This window comes from Doryrhamphus excisus, chromosome 1, assembly GCF_030265055.1.
Source record: "Doryrhamphus excisus isolate RoL2022-K1 chromosome 1, RoL_Dexc_1.0, whole genome shotgun sequence".
Classification (NCBI taxonomy): Eukaryota; Metazoa; Chordata; class Actinopteri; order Syngnathiformes; family Syngnathidae; genus Doryrhamphus; species Doryrhamphus excisus.
In genome coordinates, this window is record NC_080466.1 from 22,324,879 (window position 1) to 22,344,829 (window position 19,951).

The 19,951-nt window shown below is 44.0% G+C and overlaps 1 protein-coding gene across 2 annotated transcripts in view; it reads right to left on the minus strand.

Annotated features, from left to right (window-relative positions):
• Positions 1–16,494, minus strand: part of krt222 (keratin 222) — a 21,213-nt gene extending 4,719 nt beyond the window's left edge. The window contains exons 1-9 of one of the 2 annotated variants that reach the window (XM_058089264.1): positions 16,268–16,494; positions 15,867–16,079; positions 13,688–13,770; positions 13,025–13,178; positions 10,993–11,280; positions 9,480–9,605; positions 6,846–7,066; positions 2,630–2,859; positions 2,243–2,345 (exon numbers count right to left, since the gene is read on the minus strand). In XM_058089264.1, coding sequence (XP_057945247.1) covers positions 2,243–2,345; positions 2,630–2,859; positions 6,846–7,066; positions 9,480–9,605; positions 10,993–11,280; positions 13,025–13,178; positions 13,688–13,770; positions 15,867–16,064 — 1,403 coding nt within the window. In that variant the 5' untranslated portion in view covers positions 16,065–16,079; positions 16,268–16,494. Of the gene's footprint in view, positions 1–2,242; positions 2,346–2,629; positions 2,860–6,845; positions 7,067–9,479; positions 9,606–10,992; positions 11,281–13,024; positions 13,179–13,687; positions 13,771–15,866; positions 16,080–16,161 lie in introns of both variants that reach the window. The other variant, XM_058089255.1, reaches the window with a different exon arrangement.
• Positions 16,495–19,951: the final 3,457 nt, after the last annotated feature.

The following is a 19,951-nucleotide window of genomic DNA, read 5'->3' on the forward strand; positions in this document are numbered from 1 at the left end:
GAGAAGCCACAACAGGGACTTAAGAATATGTTAGGTTGAGTTTTAATGTTTCATTGCTAACTTTGTCTGCCGTGACTCGGGAGTCGGGAGTCAGGGACAATCACGGGCGCGTCGAGCACCCAGGAGTCAGTGAGGCTCATGCAGGGAGGGGAAAGTAGAGTTGATTTGTGGGAAGGACAAGATCTGTTGCTTCTTCCGCAAGTTTGATACATTTATACTAATGCAGCTTTAGTAAGAGTTGCGCAATTAGTAACATGTCATTTCATTTCCTGGGTGAGTAAGCGTGAACGGAGACGAGTGCCAGTAAAAAAACAGCAACAAATGGTTGACGAATCATACGCCTCTATTGAGTTGCTGTTATTACGCTGCAGGGTTCAAGTATACTGGAAGTGCTTCATTTTACAAAAGTCTTTTTTCAGTCTTTGCTATTAAGTAAGCAAGTATTACTTGGGATTGATTTGCATATTGTCGGTGTTAATCAGCAGCAGGGAGTGCTGCACGTCCTTATCTGATGTCTGTGCAGCGTAATGAAATTCTTACGGACGAGAAGCTGTCAGCCCCTGGAGTGAGAGCTCAGCCAACAGCATACAGAATATAAACATTAGGACTTGTCAAGGTGAGAACTTGTGCGGTCATGTGAATCCACTGGTAAACGTCTGCACACGGCTCGATGCCAGAGGCATTTACTCAAAAACATTCCACCCATGTCTGGTGTGACAACAATAGGTGCCCCACCCCGAAGACAGCACAGCAGGCGGGTAGCTAAACATCAAACAAAAGTCATTAAAGAAGGGAAAAGTTCCCATGCAGGTCGAAGATGAATCACCCTTGAGAATCTCAAGCAGCAGACGTCTGCACGCCTCGTGAATAGTTCAAGGTGTATGCAACGGGGTGGGGAGGACATTGGTGGTTGTCATGTTGTTGGCTGGTGAGTTCATCTATTCATGTTTGACAGGTGGAGGTGTGAAGGTTTAGAACCTTAGCGTGTGAGGCGGGAAACAATGCTTTAAGTGGAAAAGCCGTGCAGTCTTACCTTCCCAAAAATTCAAACTATGGCCTATTATTCATCCACAAATATTGACAAGTCATAGACAAGTCATATGTAGTATTCGGCTCGCTTGGCATCAGTCGTGTCATGGGAACGCTCCTGAGATCTTTCTGTTTGCGACCACTCTGTCCTGGATTAGTCAGCGGTTGCGCCCAGATGGGAACGGATGGCTGAGTAATGCGATGTAATACACAAGGCACACCTACGTGTGGTGCGGTGGACAGATGCAACCACGTCTTCATTTCATGAAATACAATACTGTAGAAGAAGACAGGACTTGTGCGCATACATAAGGTTGGCCTAGACTTACAACCAAGTGGAATTACATGTGCGTCATTTTGACCTGAAAGCCTCTTAGACTGAAGAGACCTTACCTGACGTTACATGACCTGCCATGCCAACCAGCCATGCCATGTCAGACATGACATAGTCACGACGCATTTTCTTCCCATTCCTTGTGAAAGTGGAACATTTTTGTTGCCTCATTTTGTCCTGTAGAATAACTAAATAGGAGAGGCTAACTAGTTAGTTTGGTAGCTTGCTATGCTAGTCCCTGCAGATCCAGGAGGCTGCACAATGTGGTGTAAACAAAGATCAAAGATGACTATAAAAGGTGTTATTCCATGTCTACGGGGCTCTAATAATGGTGAAAACTGTATTTAGAAAGTCCTCAACAGGTTTTCTCTAGGCTGCAAGGTGGACGAGTGGTTAGCGCGCAGGTCTCACAGCAAGAAGACCAGAGTTCAATTCCACCCTCGGCCATCTCTGTGTGGAGTTTGCATGTTCTCCCCGTGCATGCGTGGGTTTTCTCCGGGTACTCCGGTTTCCTCCCCCATTCCAAAAACATGCTAGGTTAATTGGCCACTCCAAATTGTCCATAGGTATGAATGTGAGTGTGAATGGTTGTTTGTCTATATGTGCCCTGTGATTGGCTGGCCACCAGTCCAGGGTGTACCCCGCCTCTCGCCTGAAGACAACTGAGATAGGCTCCAGCACCCCTGCAACCCTCATGAGGATAAGCGGTAGAAAATGAATGAATGAATGAATGTTGAGTCCTACTTCGTGAAAATGTACTGGACCTGGAACCAATTAAATACGATAAACGAGGGATTTTTAAAGAGATTTGTTGGCAGTTGGTGCCAGAAGATGAACCATGGTGAAAGGGGCTGATGACAGTTCAACAGCAGGACTTACTCAATAGTGCCGTGGCCCTCTGCACTTTCCCGCACCACATTGCCCTGGAGAATCTCCTGAGTCTTCACGGTGGAGATGGGTAAATCTCTATCTTGCTCTGGCTCTGAAACAAGACACGAACGTTGAATCATGGCCATACATGGCAGTAATAATTGTGTGTAGTTAGCTTAGTGTACCCTTGGAGTTCACTGCACTCCATGAACTCCGTTGCCATGAGTTGAATGGCAATGTCTGTGTGTCAGTATGACGTTATAATGTTATAATGTTGCAGAAACGATACAAATCAAAGGTAAGTCTTGTTATGTTAATGAGCATTCCGAACCAACACAAAAAAATGAAACCCAAAGGATTCCCCCACCAATCCCACCACATGTCACCGGGTCCTACCTGAGAGTATGACAAGACTCTGCGGCCGGTGGAGTATGGAGACTTCCTTTGGCTTGTGGTTTCCTGGGAGGAGTGACATCGTTTCAGGCAGGGGCTCTGACTTTGGTTCATCTGGGGTGACTGCGGGGGCACTAAAGCTGTTGTCCTTGTCCAGGCCGCTTTCCTTTGATGCCACCAAAGAAGATCTCCAGGGCTGCAAACAGGCCGGCTGCCCACTCCGACCTGTGTACCTGCAAAATCACATAACCAAGTGATGAGGACGTGGGTGTCCACTTACAGACAAATGAAGTGATGCACTTTGATACATTTTGTGCATGAAAACAGATAAAACCAATCACTCCATCCATTTTCTATGCTGCTTTTCCCCATGACGGTCATGGAAAAGAGGAAGCCTATCTCAGTTGGCGAGAGGAGGAGTACACTCTGGACGGATAGCCCACCAACTGCAGGAAAAACAATACATCCATCCCTTTTCTTCAAATGAAATGAAATGAAAATGACATGAACTTAGAATACCAAAGATTATTTTTTAATGGATGTTTGTTTTAAAGGGGGACCTATGATGCTTTTCCCATGTTTCTGACCTATAAATGTAGTTAGAATGTTGTACTCTGGCGTTAAACCATGCCAGAGTTTCAGATAAGGAGGTTTGCTCATTGGAAAGTGAACCCTGCAAGAAGTTTGGGATGGCTCAAAACGCTGGGTTTCAGAAGGCGTGGTAAAACTGCCCCTTTGTGATGTCACAGAGGGTGGACTTCCTTATATGGGTCATTGTTCGGAAACACTTTAGGCGTGTGACCATTTTGGCAGGAAGCAGAAATCCAAGGAAATACAGCTGGAATAGGACTGCTGCAAAGCTTAACACCAAGTCCAAACAAGTCTGTACAAAAACAAAGGCCTGTTACCTCGGAGTACCTTTTCAACTTTCCGTGCTGGGATCTGCCAGTTTTTATGTATTTGCCCCCTTGCTGTGATTGCCAGACCACCCACTTCCACTTTATCAAGACACTTAAGAGAAACCAGTATAATTACCTTGCACAAGTGCATGCCTTTTTACACCCACAATGCAAAAACCACCGGTACAAGCATTGTGACAATTATCTTCCTCCATTAATTAGGCTTGCTTTGGCATGTCAGGGACATTCTGTAATCACGAAACACCTTGCAAGATTATACAAGCTCCTCACTGTGTCAGATGACTTCATAGAATGGAAGCTAACATAATCCTTCTGTTTTTCCACAGCTTATTGTCCAAAGAAGCACACAGGTTTACAGCACTAATTGACCACACTTGTGTACATGGCGCCTGCTTTGTTCAGTTTGTGTGTACCGTACTCTTCGTTTATCCCTTCAGGATGAGGTTCCAGAAAATGTGGTATTCAATATTAATGAATAGAATATTTTCATAGTTACAGCATAGAAAACCTGTTTCTGACTTTTTAGAGCTCTGTAGATATGAAATAACACCCCTAAAGGCACAGCAATGCCTTCCTAAGATCTTTTATTGACAAAATCAAGACGACTAAGAATAAAATCTCACCCCCATCATGTGGTACCTCTGTTGTTGGTGACACTTGACCCCCTTGACCCTCCTCGTGATCATCCAATGTCCTTCAATTCAGGCTTTTTCCAAAAATGTTTGGGGTTATTGGTCCCTGGATTACAAAAATGGTAAACCTCTCAAAATGTCACTCCACATCATATTCTGTTAGGAAGGTTGGGACACTAAGTAGGTTTGTCAGGGTCAGTCTTTGATTGGTTGACTTCATATTTATCTGGTTGTAGTTTTAGCGTCACAGTGAACCAAGTAGAGTCTGACTCTGCAAAACTGCTGTGTGGAGTCCCCCATGGTTCTGTTCTGGGGCCTACCCCTGTTTATGCAGTACTTGCTTCCTTTGGGAACGATCCTTCAAAGGTTCGGCATATTTCTTATCATTTATATGCCGATGACACCGATGACTATCTGAATTTGACAAGTTAGACCCCCTGAAAAGCTGCTTAGTGGACATCAAGAACTGGTTGAGTGCTAACTCCCTGCAGTGAAAACATAAATAAAACAGAGACTCAGAGGTTCTTGCTCCTGATGACTCTATCCCAAGAATGAAGCAGTACTTGGGTGACATGGACCATGGGTCATCCGAGACATCCCTCAGACATGTGGGTGTTATCTTTGACAAGGACATGTCACTATAGCAGCATTGCAAACAACTGACAAGAAATTGTTTCTTTCAACTAAGAAATATCTCCAAAGTCAGGAATATGGCATCGTATGATGATTTGGAGCTAATCATTCATGCCTTTGTGTCCTCACGATTAGACTATTGCAATAGTCTTTTCTCTTGCCGAGGTAAGAAAGAGATGTCTCGCCTACAATTGGTGCAAAATTCTGCAGCAAGGATTCTGACTCGCACAAATAGGAGGACACATATATCGCCTATTTTAAAAACTCTGCATTGGCTGCCAGTCTCCTATCGGAAATATTTAAAAATGCCCCTGCCCTACACCCACACTCGATCACTCAGGTCTGTGGACCAGAACTTACTGATGGTTCCACGTACCCGTTTCCCGACCAGAGGGGACTGATCCTTCCAGGCTGCTGCTCCTAGGCTTTGGAATGATCTTCCTCTCTCTCTGCGTTCATTAGACTCGGTTGATGTTTTTAAAACCCAACTTAAATAATTTTTATTCCGTAAGGCCTTCTGATTGGGCTGATATAACCACTGTTGTTTTATTTTGGAGCTGTCTTAACTGTATGCATTGTTTTTACTGTTATACTGTTCAAATTTTGACTTTGATTGTGAAGCACTTTGTGACCTCCTGTCTGTGAAAGGTGCTATATCAATAAACTTGACTTACTTACTTACCTGCACTGTTACGATCACCTGCTGCTGTGTGCTGTGGTTTCGCTCAGCTGGGCACACCTGTTCCTAATCAGACTCGCTTGCTGCTAAGTATGATTGGAGGCAGCTGGGAGTTGCCGGTTACTCAACTATCATCCAAGCTGCAACGTGACGCTAAGCGGCTCGTCTGCACTCCAACCATCTCTCTTGTTGCTCATTGGTATCTCCCGAGTCTGCGTCTTTTTTGTCCTTTTTAAAAAATCCGTTTGAGTGAGTCACCCTGATAATTAAAGATGGTAAATTGCTCCATCTGCCTCTGCATTCTGTGGTCCACACTGCACGCACCACAACATTTACCCTCCAATTATTCCTTGTTTACACCACATTGCTAATGCGCAGGCCACGGGATCACAGGAGAGACACAAAACACGACCACACTTAAGAAAGGGTTTCAATCGGAGTGGGAACTAAGACAAAGTAGCCAAAACTGGGATGGAGAACTGATAATCTAATGTTCTACATATCACTCGTTTTCCAATATTTTTTGACTGATAATGGGCAATAGTTGACCAGGAAACAGCAATAATTAATTCATTGTTGTTATGGTTGTTTGGGTATTTAAGAGAGCACAAAATATTCGAGTCAAAGTGAAAGTTATGCTTGAAATGTATCATTTCACAAAAGCTCCCTATTTTAGTCGGGAACTGATATTTTCCTGAAACCTACCCATGTTCTACTGCTGAGTAGTAAAGACCGGAAAAGGTAGAAACAAATATTTTTTTTTTTTGACGGTTCCATGTTTATAAAGCCATAGAAACAGAATATTCTTTTTGCCTTGAAATCTTCTCAAATGGCCGGTACTGAAGCTCTAAAACGTCTGGGATTGAATGATTTAATAATTCATTACAAAACGACGTAAGTACACCCGTAAGTCATTCTCCCTGCGCTCCGTCGTCCATCTAAGACGTCATCATGGGGTGACTTGGTACTTCTTTGCAAACTAACGCAAAATAACCAAAATGAAGCTAAAGAAAGTTGCAAATGCCAGCATTTTTATAAAGAAGGTGAGAAACGCGACTAAATCAAGAAATAACTCCGCAAAAGACAAAGGCATTGTTTGTGTGGCACCTCCTTCCTCACCACTCCTTGCTGTCCTCCTTGTTGTTGTTACCTGTTACATGTAAAACTGTAATTATAACCTATAAAATGTGTCTTGTGTCAATATTTGGGGGCGAATGAAGCATATTCATTGCATTTATGTTATTTCTTATGGGAAAAATACATTGGGTATTTTGTACGAGGTGTCAGCCCATAAAAGAGTCCAGATGTGTTCCACAGCTGAGTCATTTTTTTCTTCTCCCACTGTCATCCCTTACCTGCACTCCTCCTGTTCCAGTAGTCTTCTGTAAGTGGCAATCTCTCGCTCCAGCCTAATCTTTGTGTCGAGCATCTGGCCGTGGCGCTGACGCTGAGTGGCCAGCCCGCCCCTCACTTGTTCCAGCTCGCTCTCCAGCCCGGTGATCACCTGGGAAAGTTCCTGCAGCTGGCTGGAGTACAGCTGCTGGGTGTGCTGGAGGGTGTTTTCCAGACCTTTCTCCTGGACAAACACAAAGAGACAATAAAAGATGCTATTTTTGGAGCGTATAGTCATCCCTACGTCATGGTTCCAGCATCACTCCCTCACTATTGTGTTCTTTCAATATGATCACCTTCGCCAAGCGCAGCACAGAGGTTATGTTTTTTGTCTGTTTGTCTGTGTTCAGAATACCTTGAAAAGTTCTCAATGGATCGGGACGACATTTTCAGGAATTGTCGGAAATTGATTACATTTTGGGTATCACCGTCTGGATCCAGGAACTTTTTTCAAGGGTTCTTTATCATTGCAAAATAGGTCAATTTTCAGCAATTTGTGCTTGTAACGCCACAGAACAAAAACTTGTTTGGGACATTTAGCCTTCCCGGTTAGCATGCTGATGTTAACTTGTTAGCATTGCAAGCATGGGAATGTTAGCATAGTAGCATTTTCTGCTATTGTCATGAGTAGACACATTTCTAAACACTTACCACTATGCTCCTATGTGTTAGCATGCTAATGTTAACATGTCAGCACTGCAAGCATGGGAATGTTAGCATAGTAGCATTTTGCTATTGTCATGAGTAGACATATTTCTAAACACTTACCACTATGCTGCTATGTGTTAGCATGCTAATGCTAACATGTTAGCATTCCAAGCATGGGAATGTTAGATAGGAATGGTGCTAGGTATTAGCGTGCTAACTTTAGCATGTTAACATTGCTAGAATGCTAATATTTGGATAGCATTTTAGCTGTTTCATTGGTAGACATTTATACGAACTCTTAGTGTTATCATGCTAGGTGTTAGCATGCTAACAGCATGTTAGCCTTGCTTGCATTCTTAAATTTATTCTTAACTTGTATAAAAATGTATATGATATGAATGCATGTATGTATATAAATTATAGCAATTAAATTATATACATTTGAATGAATATAAATCGAACAGTAGGTTTTATTGACACATGTATGTACATTCTTACAAAGGCGTAACTAGAGCTTGTGTCGTTTTCATCTCTAAGTAGCTTCACCGGAAGGTAGAAGGGTAGTCTGTCACAGCAAGCCTGGTTATTGAAGCGGCAGTGCCAACCCCCCCCACATTGTTGCAGGTGCAGAGGAATGTACTGTTCCATTTATTTAAATTTGTGTCTTATTAGTAGTCTGATGGGGAAACGACTTGCCATACTTGTGGGCAAATGCTTGATGGGGAATCGATTTCTTTTGGTAGGGAATCATGATGTCAAGAGGTCTCTAGTAATGTTAAAAATCTGTAATTAGAAGGTTGCTCTAAAATAAATTGTGTGAATTGACTTATAACTGTCGGGTGTGGAACCATTTAAAGGCAATACGAGGGAGGGATTACTGTGTTAGCATGCTAACGTTAGCATGTTAGTCTTGCTATATTCTATATTCTATATTCTATATATAGACTTATATATTCTATGATATATATTCTATATTCTTAGCGTGTACAGCGTTTACAGTGTTTACAGCAGGGGTGCTCATTAAGTCGATCGCGATCTACCGGTCGATCGCGATCTACCGGTCGATCGCGGAGGTGGTACTGGTCGATCGCTGGTCGATCGCGGCGTGACATTAAAAAAATATCATCCCAGCATCAATGCCGTCACTTGATTGATATACAGGGCAGCCATTCAGATGACAACTGAATGTTGCCCTTCGGGCGACCAATCAAATCAAACGACGTCTCTAAGTGCAGCAGAACTTACGATGTCAGCCTATCATCCATCCCCGTTACTTGATTGACATACAGGACAACCAGTCAGATGACAACTGAATTTTGACCTTTAGGTCACCGCTCATGCGTAAACAACGATGCAAAGTGCTAAGCTAGTCGGCGAATTGCATCAGATTTTAAGCCCTCGCTAAAGTTTATGGTCACTAAAATGAGTGAAGGAGCTGGACCAAGTAAAAAGTCAAAAACTGGACCAAGTAAAAAGGCAAAAAACATATCACTTCCATACGGATATGGAATATTATACGGATATTATGATACGGATATTATCCATGACTGATAAACATTTGGAAGTGTGCTTGAGGCTGGCTATCAGCAGCTACTGTCCGGACTATGCATCCCTGGCTGGTTCAATTCAGTGCAAGTCATCAAAGTAAACTCAGGTAATTACAAAAAATGTTAATTGTTAATTATGTGTGTTTTGCAATATTGGCTCATTTGGTTATGTAAGGTACATCAACATACATTGTACGTACAAATAATCCTCAATACATTTGAAAATAAATAGATGTTTTGCATTTTTGTAGTGGGTAGATCATTTTGACTCCGTCATTTTAAAAGTAGCTCGCATGCTGAAAAAGTGTGAGCACCCCTGGTTTACAGTATCTATTATGACCAGGTGTAAAACCCCCTCCGGTGAGTTACCCACAATGAAAACGTGTGCTTGTGTTTCCTTACCAAAGCATGCAGGGTCTCAATCTCCACCTGTAGAGAGTGCCACTGCCGCCGGGCCTCGGCCAACTCGGCCCGAGCCTCCCTCAGTGCATTGCTGCCGAGGCTAATGTGTGCCCATGCTGCTTCCTCCTGCGTCATATGGAAGTAAATAAGACGAAAGGTAAGCAAACCATATATTCGCTTGTGGCGGGGATTCTTTGAAGAGATCTGAAAGGATTTCAACAAGTAAACCATACAATTCCCTCTGAAACAGAGTCAAAAGAGCAAGTTGTCACAGGTTCTGCTCCTGATTGTGTACATTTTTCATTGTGTAAACACCCTCCAGTTTGAAGATACACAAAGTCGGGCCAGCTGTGTTGACACACTTTACAGCGGCTAGGTGTTTCACACTAATCATCCTCACCCCCGCCGTGTCTCCGTTGTCACAACATTTCACAGTAAAATCATAACAGTTCAGAGTTATACATATTATATGGATTTTTATTGTCAGTGTGACTTTCTGTTGTAGGTTTCTTTGGTCAAATTAGACGATGCAACGCTGGATAGCTGCAAATCCTGGCTATGCCACCTTTGTGCATTGGCATTGTGCACAGGAACGCTAGGTTACAACAGCAAACAGCGCTATCAAGCAAAAGATGCCATATACTGTAGATAAGATAAGAAGCATGGCTTATTTACACCGTTTTAGTTAATGATCATGTGACCAAATGCTTAACATGAAGTAATGTAATAAATACAGCTATTAGCAAGGATTCCATTCCGTGACCACCCTCAGATGCCAAGAAAGTAATTGAGACGTCCATAAAAATGTTTTTCTTTGACCCATGGTTCGCTCGGCCCCCTCCAAATCCTCCTGCTAGCTTGACGTTGACTTCCATTAGATTCAGCTCCAGAGCCCATTTCTCTCTTCAATTACCATTATTCACTCACAACTAGGGTTGGGCATCGTTTGATTTGAGCCATTCCAGTTCCCACTCAGATTCCTTGTTACACCATGACCATCGTCAGTGGACCAAAGTCTTCGGTATTTCAGGTTGGTTAAGATAAAAGATAAAAAGGTGTAGTGGTAGAGAAGGTTTGGGAACCACTGATTTCAAGCAAATGCACAACATAACTACAAAATGGAATTCGAGTACCTGTGCAAACCGTTCAGAATTCATCAAGCTCATCCAGCTCGTGTGAGCCTATCATATATGGATGTGAAAACGTCTGAAATTGTATTCATTATTCGGTCATACATTTGACTTGTTGAAACAGCCGAGAGCCAGTAAGGGTTTGTTTGCTTGCTGCATGAACCTAACGTGGTCAATCGGAAATTGAGCTGAGGAGGTCTGATCCTTCCTGAACACGATCCTCCCTTTAGACACTTTCACAAACATACTGTCTGCTACTCGGATAGATGCTACATTGCAGGTAGAGGCAGAGTTAGCCCTTAAGGGAACGTCTAGCGAGCCGCGAGCCAAAAACAACATAGCACAAAAACAATTTGTTTGTGAGGATGCAAGAAGAGGCGTACCTCACTGAGAGCTGCTCTGTGTGTTGTTGCTGTTGATGCGGCGGTCGCTGCAGCTTCAGATGGCCTTGGCCCGACAAAACGGGGCATTGATTGCGAGCCCGTACCCTGGCTGAGGTGTCTCTCACTCGGATCGGGAAATCTGTCAGGGTTGCACTGAGCTTTGATTCGGTGGTGGAGTTTGGGAAGCTCCATCCCTGCGCCATCCTCCTTCTGTTTGCCTGCTGCCGGGATTGTGGCTAACAGAGCATCACATGAGGCGGCCCGCTGCAGCTGCAGATCTCTGGCTGCCTGCACACAGCCAACCACAGGGGAGGGGGAGGGAGGGTGAGATGGAGGGACACAGAAATAGTACATAGAGTACAGAGAGGACATACTGTAAATATGCATGTCTGGGAGATGCCTTGCGTTCAAAAGGCGTCTGAGTCCAGAGTGGACATGCAAAGTCATTGGAAGAGTGACTGAGGTGTTACTCATTTGGGGAAAAAAAAGGAGAAGAATCATCACCAGAGATGCAAAAGTCCATCTGTTGGATGCACAGTGATGTCAGTGACCCATTAGCGATTCGATAATATTCGGATGACGATTTTATTCAAGTGCAGATGTTGCATTTACCGTTTGGGAATTACAACCAGTTAATGCAGTGCCACCATTTTCAGTGTTTGGAGAAATGACTCACTGAAAAAATATCATAACTTTATTACATACTTATTAAGCATCAACAATACTGCTCTGCAGCTCTGGATCATTACTTTATTAGGATGCATAAAAAAGATTGTGCACTTATTAACAATTTAAAATGCTGTAGGATAAGTATCTCCTTACGATGAGGACATAGTATGTATATAATATCAATATAAATATCAATAATGTATAATGAATGCCAGATTGATGGTATGTATTATAGTATCTCACCCTAATATACTAAGAGTCTTATTAGCTTTAATTACTACTTATTAAGGTTTGTTACAGCACCTTCATATAAAGGGTTACCATATTAGTTATGGAAGACCGACTGAAGACCGACTGAAGACCGACGTAGTCTGTGGTATGTGCCATAAAATGTGTTCAATGGCATCCTGATTGTAGATACATCAAGACTTTTGGACCTCAAGTCATTTTCCACATTTAAGGTAAAGACATAAATGATATACAATGGATCTCTGCAAATCCCTGCAAATTTGCAGATTTTTGGTCGAATTTGCATTTTATCTTGCACTCCAAAAATAGGCTCTTTATTTTGCCCTATAATAACAACAACATTCATTCATTCATTTTCTACCGCTTTTCCTCACGAGGGTCGCGGGGAGTGCTGGAGCCTATCCCAGCTGTCTTCGGGCGAGAGAACCTTCGGGCGAGAGGCAGGGTACACCCTGGACTGGTGGCCAGCCAATCACAGGGCACATATAGACAAACAACCATTCACACTCACATTCATACCTATGGACAATTTGGAGTGGACAATTAACCTAGCATGTTTTTGGAATGTGGGAGGAAACCGGAAAACTCCACACAGAGATGCCCGAGGGTGGAATTGAACCCTGGTCTCCTAGCTGTGAGGTCTGCGCGCTAACCACTAGACCGCCGTGCCGCCCACAACAACAATGATAATAATACATGAATATGTAAAAATAGGAATTTCATGCATCATTCCATCTGTGAGCACGTGTACGTTTTATAATATGAAATGTTTGAATAAGTGTGTGAGGCAAACCTGGATGATTTAGCATTCAGCTTGTTTAGCTTCAATTGTGACTGAACAACGGCAATTGAAGAGCTGAATGTAATTACAGCAGACAGTTTTATTCTAAATGTTGATCCCAAATCAGAGGAGAACGTCTACATCAAGCTAGCAGGAGGGCTTGCAAGGAGACGTTTTTATGGACGTATACATTACACTCCAATATTTGCCATTTGCTGGCAACGTGCCAAAAGCGGGATCTATTGTATCCACTCGTATGATTGTATACAATTGCTCATTCAATCCTTTCACCCAAAAACTCCAGATGTTATTAATTTGCACAGCTGTAGCAACCTGATATTCTTGGCGTACATCCTGCAGCTCTGTCATTGAGTGACCAATGTCGGCCTGCAGCTCCATGCTGCTCTGCTCCGTCTTCTTCTTTGACTCCCTCAGCGCAGCCACCTGTTGCTCCAGAAGCATGGTATTACACTCTTCTGTCTCACATCTGCAACAGGTACAGAGGCGATTAGTAGCCAACAATCACGCAATAACTCATGATTAATAAATAGAAACAGCAGGGGATATAAAAATGCATTAACGAAGTAGGAAAAGGTGGGTTATCAATATCAAGCGTTAGATACTGGGGGGGGGGGTCCTCATTGGGTGCATTTTGGATACTCAGACCAGATACCTAACCAGTGCAAATACCGTGAGATTTACAATAGTATTATTATGAATAATGGGTCAGTCGATGAGTGGAATGAGATCATCTTTGGGGGAGACATTTGGTGACAATGCTGACAATAATGTGTGATGATGATGATATCCTAGTATGATGAACAATATGGTGGATACACTTGATGCGAGGGCCCAGTTGACACTGCTTACAGCTTTAAACAATGTCTGCAAGCAACAAATATTGCCCCGGTGCAATATTAAGTTCTTTTCTAGTTTCTATTTCGTTTCACAGGTGACTGATAACTTCCAAGAACAGTACAGGCACATACAACCGACCTGGCCTGGATGACAGCAGCTCTGGACTTCATGGTGTCAGACTGCAGCGCCAACTTGGCATTCTCCATCAGGAGTTGGCCAACCTATCAAAGCAAAGCAAAAAAAACATACATTGTAAGGACTTAAATGGACTCCAAGTGCTCCATGCATTGACCTAAACACCAATGGCCTCTCTTGCCTTTAGCCTCCAAAAATATTAGCACGACAAACATTTGACATAACATTTGAGTAGTAAATGTTGTCAAACCAGAGGAATTTCTAGAAACCTGGATGGCTGAGAGCTGCACTCAAGGCACTGGGTTACCGTACTTACACTTCTGATTAAATTGTTAGACCAGTTAGAACATTTGCAAGAATTCCCATTTTGCATTGTAGGATCTTAAGGAAGTTCTAAGTCGAGCTTCAAAAGGAATGAGACTTTATTGCAAACAAACTAGGCTGTTCATCAGCTGATCAACAGTTTAACACCATAGCTACCCCCCCCCAAAAGAGAAATAAAATACTCCAAAAAGGTTATGAGCAGCTGTGTCATTCTTTTTGAGCACCGTTAAGCAGCTGTATGCCAGTCAGATGCCAACATCTTCATATGGTAAACCGTTTGACACAACCATTGTTCCACTGAAGGAGAAAGCCTTTGAAGCTCTTATGAGTCAAGTCATATGTCCAAAATAGACATTATTATGGCTGTATGAATTACTTTTGTCAGTTGTAGCCCAGGAAAGTAAAAGCAACAATTGTTTAAGAAAATGGAGAAAAAAGGGTGTGTCCTCGACTTCATTGTACACATTAGCGTCTCGTGTCAATATTCTTTCCATTTGCCTTAGCAGGCGTAGAGAACATTTCCTGCCCAAGGCACACCCATGTTTATATATCAGAGAATTGTCTCTAAACATTGACAGGATTAAAACAACACAGTAGACGTATTTTGCGTGGGTTTCAAACACCCATTACTGCTGAGCCTTATTAAGAGCCACGGATCAAAACTACTTCATGTTTTAGTAGCAGCTTAAGGTTTCATTCAGGCTGTAATGAAAGCTAAATAATCGGATGCTCTTGACATAAAAAACATTCTCTTTGTTTGTGATGGGAAACCTTGGAGGGAAGTTATACTATAATGATGCAAATCTATCTCCTCGGCCTTTCTTGCAGAGGCTGTGAAAAGGGAAAATCAGCTCCTATTGAGTCATGTGATCACCATACCATAAACACTATAAAAGGAACACCATGAACTAACTCTTTCCATGTGTGGCAGCTTTGGCTCAGGTCTTAGTGGATAAGGAGACTTATACTTGTTTACTTTGTCTACAGTAGCTTCAGGTTCTCAATTTGAACGATTACTGTTATATACTGGAGTGCTCGTAGGCCAGTTTCACATTTTAGAGTGACCATATTGTGATGACCGAAAATCAGGACCCAGCAATGAGATACTCAAAGTTAAGTTAATCAAAGGGGCCTTGTCGTTTCAAATCAGAGGTGTCAAAAAGACACTTGGTAAACATTTACTTTTATTATTTGTATTTATTATTATTTCATTGGAAAATTGTTTTATATGAACCTGGGTTCCATTCTCTGCCTGGGCATCTCTGCATGGAGTTTGCATGCGTTGGTGGGTTTTCTCTGAGAACTCCGGTTTCCTCCCACATTCCAAAAACATGCATGTTAGCTTCACTGGCAACTCCAAATTGTCGCCATTTTCTGTACCGATTATCTTCACAAGATAAAGTCAGCTGGAGCCTATCCCAGCTGACTTTGGGCAACAGAGGCGGGGTACACCCTGGATTGGTTGCACATACTAGACAAGTCCTGGGAAAAAAGGATGTTTGGTCACCCCATGTTAAACTCATGTATCTCCTTACAAGGTTATCTCACGGTATTCCCCTGGAAAGTTGTCACTGCATTGTGCCTTTAATTTAATACGAGAATGTTGTTTGTAAGAAAGCATGTTCTGCACCGGTCCTTGTCCCACACCGACTAAGAAATGGCAGCTCGACGAACTGTCCCTTGTATGACAGCAGTTATTACGGAGTCACACAGTCTCAGGTGAAGATTATTTACGGTGGCCTTAAGCGGCTGCATGTTAATGTTCTGCTTGAATTACCTTAGCATGATTGGCAGACAATGTCGTTAAACTGGATCTCACAGAATGACTCCCTCTGAAATAATCATTAATGACTCTTACCTGCGCACGGAGTTCCTTCACAGCGTCTTCCTGCTTGGACCAGTCCTGAGAACACCAACTGTTTCTCATGCCCACTTGGACGATATGGGCCTCCAGCTGCTGGTTGGTTTCCTGCAGCCTGTTGACCTGGTCCAGGAAGCCCTTTAAACGAGTGTTCAGTCCCCACATGATCTGACCCGAGTTCTGTAGCAAATCCATGGTGAACTTCGTTGTCTGCAAACAAGAAGTCACATGATGCCATAGAATGATGGTTGGGCCATTGTCAGGACTTTTTAGAAATAACACATGTACTTACAGAGTTCCCTGAAGGAAGCCAACACTGATATACAGCTGCAGTCTAACACTCTTTTTAGGGCTTTCAGAGGCGTGAACTATGTCAATGTTTACCCAGGGATACTCACGTGAGCTAACGTGGCCTTCCAAGAAAAAAAGCACAATAAATGTGGTTTAAAAAAGAAAGTGAGAGTCGACCGGTCCAAGCAAGGATCCAAACAACCTCTCCCCACAGCTGAGCCACATTCCTGGCCAGAGAGCTGGTCAACACGTTCTTCTTCCCACTGTGTCTGGGGTCATCATTAGCTGGCCCCTGAGACATGCAATCGGTGCTGTTTTGGTCTGTCAGCAAACAAACAGAAAATGGTAGAGTGGAGAGTTGTGGGGCTCAAGCATGGTGCTTACATCACCAGCACTCTGGGGCCCTTTGTACTCTCTGATCCAGGATTACCGAGCCGCTTTCAAAAGCAGTGACATGACAAATCATGTGGGCCGCTGAAACTGTGTGTTAGAGGCGGGTCGAACAATCCGAATAACAATTCGATAGTATCAACACAAAGGTGGGTACAGTAATCCCTCGTTTATTGTGGTTAATTTGTTGAAGACCCGACCGTGATAAGTGAATTTCTGCAAAGTAGGATTCCGTATTGACAAATGGAATATTTTCACAGTTGGAGCATATAAAACCTGTTACAACAGTCTAAATACTTAACATTGTGTTTAAGATTAAAGCCCTCTAGACATAAAATTACACCCCTATAGTCACTTTTACACTCATATTACCCAACATTTTAGACATTAGGGGTGTCACAAGATCTCATGAGAATAGGGGAGCCAGAATATTCATTCATTTTCTACCACTTATGCTCACGAGGATCACAGGGGTGCTGGAGCCTATCCCAGCTGTTTTCGGACCAGAAGCAGGGTACACCCTGGACTGGTGGCCAGCCAATCACAGGGCACATATAGACAAACAACCATTCACACTCACATTCATACCTATGGACAATTTGGAGTGGCCAATTAACCTAGCATGTTTTTGGAATGTGGGAGGAAACCGGAGTACCCGGAGAAAACCCACGAATGCACGGGGAGAACATGCAAACTCCACACAGAGATGGCCGAGGGTGGAATCGAAATCGGGTCTCCTAGCTGTGAGGCCTGTGCACTAACCACTCTACCACCGTGCAGCGGGGAGCAAGAATATATTCAAGAAAATATCCTGTTTTAATATTACTTTTGGTTGTAACTTGAAAATGGTTAGAGATAAAGGCATCCTGCAAATGATACAAATCCAAGATTTGTGATGGGAGTAAATCCACTAATCTGATTTGCATATTATTATGACAACACCAGGCTCAGAAATCGTCAGATCCCTGTCTCAACGATAGCCGAAAAGCTCAACAAAATGTCGGATCCACTTGTGGTATTTTTCCTCATCTCTCAAGCAACCCGAGCCATCATCATTATTTACGGCGGGATCTTGAACTGCTGCCTTCTCCGCTATTGGATGTGTCCCAGCAGGGGAGCAGCAGTCTCAGTCGGGAAGCCCAGACTTCCCGGTCACCGGCCACCTCCTCCAGCTCCACCGGGAGGACACCAAGGCGTTCCCAGGCCAGCTGTGAGACATAATCCTTCCAGTGTGTCCTTGGTCTGCCCTGGGGCATGCCGGGAACACCTCACCAGGGAGGCGTCATGGAGGCAACCGCACTAGATGCCCGAGCCACCTCAACTGACTCCTCTCGATGTGAAGGAGAAGCGGCTCTACTCTGAGCCCCTCCCGGATGACTGAGCTCCTCACCCTATCTCTTAGGGTGAGTCCAGCTACCCTACAGAGGAAACTCATTTCAGCCACCTGTATCCCCAATCTCATTCTTTCGGTGTGGACCCAAAGCTCATGACCATAGGTGAGGGTGGGAACATAGAGAGACGGGTAAATTCAGAGCTTTGCCTTCTGGCTCAGCTCTCTTTTCACCATGACGGTCCAGTACAGCGACCGCATTACTGCCGAGGCTGCGCCGATCCGTCTGTCGACCTCACGCTCCCACCTTCCCTCACTCGTGAACAAGACCCCGAGATACTTAAACTCCTCCACCTGGGGCAGGACCTCATTCCCAACCCAGCGGGAGGGCATAGAAGTCTCCCAGTAGAACGACGGAGTCACCAGCTGGGGTGCTCTCCACCCCACTGATGGACTCCAGGAAGGCCGGGTACTCTGAGCTGCCGTTTGGCTCTCACACAAGTTCAGGCTCTTTCCCCACCAGAGAAGTGACGTTCCATGTCCCAAGAACCAGATTTGGTCACCAAAGACCAGGTCGCCCAAGTGCCCGCCCTTGACCGCCACCCAACACACAATACACCCAACCCTTATGCTTGCCCCTGTAGATGGTGGGTCTACGAGGGGGAGATCCTGTGTGGCTTCTTCGGGCTGGGCCCGGCCGGGTCCCACGGGTGAAGGCCCAACCACCAGGCGCTCGCCTGGGAGCCCCTCCCCCGGGCCTGGCTCCAGGGTGAGGCCCGTTATCCCACATCCGGGCAAGGTGCGGACATAGGAAACAGACTCCCATGGCGAATAGTATGTCCAGTCGACCCTCATCTTTGCCGTTATTTGGTTCCAGACTCGACCGCGATTAGTGAATTTGGATTCAGTATTTAAAAATGTAATATTTTGGGAGTCATGGCATCAACAACCAGATTATGAGCTTCTAAATATGGGTTTTGCCATTATTAGAACCCTAAAGACATGTAATAACACCCTTGTAGTCACCCATTTGTATTACCATATATGTACATCAATGTATTGCCATGGCAGCTTTAAATGGCTTTTCACTCGTATTATATTACATTAATGAGCCATTTCAGAACTAAATACTGTAAATGTCCTACTAAAGCTGGGTCACATGGTAGACAGGACAAGACAGACGAGCAGGATTGATGAGTTGGTCGACCTACGCAGAACCAGAAAGTTCACTTTCTCAGGCAAGAACTTATCTTTCCTTATCTTTTTGATGCTATCAAACAAGTCGCCCAAACCTTAGACGTTTCTTGTGTCTGCGCTATTCTACCATTAAAGAGAGGAAAAACTGAATGATGAAATGCAGTCCAGCACCAAAGGTCAAGGTGCACGAGTCTTGGGAGCAGAAAGCCGCTAGCTGACCTTTACGGTGGTAGCCAAAATGATCTTGGTGCTGTATATTGGTACTGCCCATCGGGTGACTGGCGTGCTTTCAAAGGCCAGATGCCACCTGCATGTACTTTATTAATAATGCTCAAACCTCCCCCCAAAAACGCTAAACTGCTATTAGGGTGCATCCACACTTAGTAGGATCTCTTCTGGCGCCGCTCTGGTGGCAGCCTGCTACAGCAGCTCTCGCTCTTCGTTGAGTTCTTTTCTTCTTTATTCTGTCTTTTTCATTCTTTTTCTAGGTTATTCTTAAAGGGATTGCTTCGTAAATGCTCAGTTCAACTGTCCACCATAGTGATAGTGTTGAGCCGGCATTTCTAATATAATTAGAAATCCTTAGGACAAAGGAGAGCGGTAAGAGGAAAGGAGGCGGGCTGGCAGTGTTTGTGAATGATAGTTGGTGTAACTCTGGGCACATCACTATTAAAGAGCAACTCTGCTGCAAAGACTTTGAACTGTTAGCCGTTAGCATGAGACCGTACTATCTGCTGCGGGAATTCTTGCACGTTATCGCTATAGCGGCGTACATTCCCCCCTCTGCTAACGCCGACACGGCCTGTGACGTCATCCACTCTGCCGTGGGCCGGCTACAGACACAACATCCGCAGGCTCTCCTTCTTCTCTCAGG